Here is a 4,674-nt window from a genome sequence, read left to right as displayed (position 1 = left end):
TATATGGACGCGCCAGCCCTGATAGCCTCTTTAACAGTTTTATGAATAGACACCTAGCTATCTCCTGTTAAGAAAATAGTGGATCATTCCACTAGCGTAATTATTCGGACAGCGTCAAGTATAGGGCCCCAGGAGCGGTAGTATTGTATACACCAATGCTAATTTAAATCTGAGATGCTGCCAGTCTGTGTCTGGATGGCTGTGTAAAAGAACATGTAAATAACTGTAATTATTGATGTTGTCCGTTTTGTTGATTATAATCCTAAAATATTATATCCTGAACAAAACTCAGGCGACGATCAGCCTTGGCATCACAGGTCACTTTCCGATATAGCGGACATTTTGGTCTTGATTAAATTTAGGGTGAAGGAGATACAATGTAAAATTAGACAAACACATTAATTTCCTTGGTAAATGCTTTTTTTAAATCGAGAGACTCTTAAGCTAACAGTTATGTGTGATTAAAAATCGCTTGTTTTATAACGTGATTTATTGTAATTGCTTATGATGTACTGGGCGAAATTCAGTGAATTGCCCGTGAAATTTGGAAAATCTTATGATTTGTTTCTGCATACAGATTTTTAACATATTCATTTGTAAGTGCGCTCTCATTAGAATAGTTATTATCTGTATCTATGTGATTATCTATGTTGGTAAATATTCAATTTATTTAGGTCTATGATATTTGTGCTTATGTGGAATGCATTTGTATAGTTTTTTTTTACCATAAATATAGTTGTAATATTTACTATCAGCAACTATTCAGTAAATGAATAAACACATTACGTCTACTTTGGTGCGATGGTCATATAAATATTTAACTCAACAGCATATAATGCGAGGCATACGTTAAAGTTTATTTTACCAATGAAGCAAATGCTATAATGGCAATGAGCTTAAGGAATGTTGAAGAAGCTAAAAGAAGTCGGAAGATGAGTTTTAGTTATTTAAAAGACTCTTTTGTGAGGAGAAGCACAAGGCACAGTGGACCAAGGCCTCACATGTGTTGCTGTGAAAATTTGGATGAAATTAGCTCAGAAAATGAAACTGTTAGTTTGGAGCTGAAAAATCGTGGTATACATTTAAATGTTTCCGAAAATGGTCATTGTAACGGTAATACACGGACAGATAATCACAAACCTGGAGTTTTTAAGAAGTTAAAGGAAAGGTTTCAACTGAAAGCTAGTATTGTTGCAAGACCTATTAAGTGCAAGTCGAAACAAACTGCAAAAATTCTTGATTCTTCCGCGAAGACATACCAAAAAAGTATGTGTGACAGTTCAACTACAGAAGAATTTGTAAAGACTTCTTGTAATTCCAACTTGCAACCACCTGTTCGGTTCGTAAGAAATTTAAACATTCCGAGACAGTACAACAAACTTCAGCAGACATCTGTTTCCAGTATAAGTTGTGCTCCTCCACTGAGACTTAGAGAAACTGTTCAAGAACAGTTATTGGTTACAGATGTGTTAAATGTTACAGATAATGTTACCAGTAGTTTGCAAGAAGAAGTGAAACCCACTGTTGCTCCCCGACCGCTTGAGAATCTAAGTTCACAGAGTTCTCAAAGTGCATCAGAATTGAAAGTCTGTAATTGTAGGCACTTAATAAGCAATATATGTACAGAAGAATCTCGGCCTGATGATTTTGGTGATGACCACCCCTGTGATGACACTTTGTTGCATTCAAATAACACAGGTGGTAGCTTAACTTGTGAACTTTTCAAGTTGGCCAAGTATGGCTGGTACTGGGGTCCCATCACCAGAGAGGAAGCAGAAGAGAAACTCCTAGATCTTCCAGATGGAGCATTTTTGGTTCGAGATTCATCTGCTGACCGCTACCTGCTTAGTGTGAGCTTTCGCAGTTCTGGAAAGACGTTTCACGCTCGCATCGAGTACAGCCACGGTTTGTTCAGTTTCTATTCATTTCCTGGACAAGAAGGCTTTGCAAGCATAGTTGATCTCATCACTCACTCCATGACGTACTCAGAGTCGGCTGTGTTCTGCTACTCGCGGCCACGAGCTCCGGGCTACCCGTCGTTCCCGGTTCGCCTGGCCAAACCTGTGTCGCGTTTCACTCAAGTGAGGTCTTTGCAATATTTGTGTAGGTTTGTCATTCGTCAGTACGTGCGAGTGGACAATATTCAAAAACTGCCGCTTCCTAGCAGACTGAAAGGTTATATCCAAGAAGGGCACTACTAGAATAATCTTCTTGGTAGTGCTAGACAACATTAGTGAGAATTTACATAGCCCTGTATATGGTAATTTCATAAGTTTGTGTTTGATGTGTTAAAGATTTTAGCTTACTGAAAGTCCTGTTCCTGTTGGACAAAATAAAAAAAATTATAGTATGACTTTTTTTTTTGTATAGGTACCTATCATGTGTGCATGTGTGTGATGTAAAAATGTTTGGTAATTTCCTAGAGCAGGTGCTAAGAAAGAAAAATGTGTTCCGTAGTACTACTTTGTCAAAAAAAAAAATTCTGAAATAGGTATTATTTACTTTCCATAGTTACTAGTAACTATTCTGTGAAATGGCATTGTAATACTGCTAATAGCTTACCTTTTTATATAGTTAGGTTAGATACATTACATACAGTAGTGTTAAAAGTACTCTGAAAAAGTAATTGGGCTCAATTACAATTACTGTGGTGATAATGTAACTAATTACAAGTAAAATTTACTTTATATAGAAGTAATCAGTAAAATTACAATTACTTTCCGCTACCATTTTAAAACTGACCTACGATTCAATTTTTTTACACTTTGTTACATTAATAAACATACATATATGTTTTGTTAAAAAAATGATTTCATGTAATGATTAAATTTATTATCTTTAATTAAATGAATAATATTTGAGTACAAACTTGCTTGAATAACATCAAAAGACTTCATACAAGTAGCTATCTGTAATAAAAGTAACACTCTTTAAATTTTGGAATTGACCTTACGAAACAATTGCATTTTAAAGTTCTCATCAGATAGATTCCCTCTCTTGATGGCAAAAACATCTTTGCCAACACTAAAAAGACGCTCAGCACTTGACGGTAGCGATGTGTTAAATTTTAAAAATGCAAATTTTAGGATAGGGTAATGTTGGAGACACTGCAAGTCACTATGGGTCTTCATTTTTGATCATAGATGTTATGCATACGATCGTAGCACTACAAGCGTAAAATTATAAACTTTACTAACACAAAAGTGTATGATCTTCTTGTTCTTAATTGTATTCATTATACGTTCCGAGAATAAAAGTAATGGCAAGTAAATATAAAGTATCGATTACCTTAATGTATCGATTACAATTAATGTTATGTATTCCGATTACAAGTACGAATTACATTTTTTAAATGTAATTCGTTACAAGTATAAATTACTTGAAAAGTAATCGTTACAAGTAATCAGATTACTTGTAATTCGTTACTTAACAACACTGATTACATACAGTGTAAAATCTTGAGAATGGTTAGATTTAGTTAGCTAAAAATCTGTGAAATCATTTGAACAGTTGGTCAGATTATCTAAATTTGTCTTTCATAACCAACTATTCAAATGTTTTCAGTGTAATCTTTAATGTAGCTAACCTAACAAACTTTAATAAAGTAAATATTTCTCGGCAGTGTAGGTTGTTTCTTCACTAACATACTTAGTTTCTTTTTTCTTATTAATATGTACTGTGTTTAAATTTCACTTTTTTATAGCCTACCCCAATAAAAAATTATGCTTTAACTAACAGCAGAACAAACAAAATAAATATATGTATTTGTAATTATAAAATTGCATGTGGTTAAGTTCCATATCTAAGTTTAACTCTAGATCCTGATGGGCATGATCCTGTATAATTGATCCTGTGGTACATGATGCTTGCTACATTAAAAGATCCTAGCTAAACAAAAATATCACAATACAAACAAATTATGTCAGGTCTTGTGGATTTTTTTTTGTATTCAACTTAATTACTATAATTAATTGCTATATCACAAGTTGCAGTTGTGTCAAGGATATTTTGACATACTAAATTAAAACAGCAAGCCTCATCTACCTTAAGATCTAGTTATCAGGATCATGCCATCAGGATCTTGGGATCAACTTGGGTACATGATAGGGAACTTTTACCATCGCATATTTTTGCTAGCCTTCTAGTCATAAAAATGCTATTATTTTATTTTCTAGTTTTTTGATGTGAGACCTCTAACAAGGAGAGAGAAAAACTGGGAAATTGACTTCCAAGATGAGACTGTGTGTTCACCCCTTAAAATATTGAATCACATTGACCAATCAATTCAGAGGAAAAATCCTTTGAAAATTTAAGCACAGTTTATATTCTAGATATGTATCACTTTTGCCAACAGTGCAGAGGCCTAGGTGGTACGTATTTGCTGGCCACCCAGACGCTCAGGTTTCCATTCTAGCTGACGGTCACTTTTTTAAAAAATAATTTAAACAAATATTAATTTTAATTTAATTAGTTATTTAATTTTTATTTATTACATATTATGAATACTTAAATTGCTTTATAATTAAATCTTTGAAATATATAATAATAATTGTGTGTGCGTGTAAATGAGCAATATTCAACCAAAAAAGGTAGCAATAGGGAAGATTTTTTGAAAAACAACAAAATCACTGTAACTCCTATAATATGCAAAATATCACATCCGTTTGCACGTAT

General features: G+C 33.5%; 1 protein-coding gene across 1 annotated transcript; it reads left to right on the top strand.

Moving 5' to 3' along the window:
* The first annotated feature begins 744 nt into the window (after positions 1–744).
* Positions 745–3,278, top strand: LOC134530477 (uncharacterized). The gene has a single exon (XM_063365313.1). It carries the CDS (start codon positions 885–887, stop codon positions 2,199–2,201), a length of 1,317 nt encoding a protein of 438 aa, XP_063221383.1. The 5' UTR covers positions 745–884; the 3' UTR covers positions 2,202–3,278.
* The last annotated feature ends 1,396 nt before the right edge of the window (positions 3,279–4,674 follow it).

This window comes from Bacillus rossius, chromosome 3 (genome assembly GCF_032445375.1).
Source record: "Bacillus rossius redtenbacheri isolate Brsri chromosome 3, Brsri_v3, whole genome shotgun sequence".
NCBI classification, from domain to species: Eukaryota; Metazoa; Arthropoda; class Insecta; order Phasmatodea; family Bacillidae; genus Bacillus; species Bacillus rossius.
Note: the sequence above shows the minus strand (reverse complement) of the source record. Positions and strands in the feature narration are given on the sequence as shown.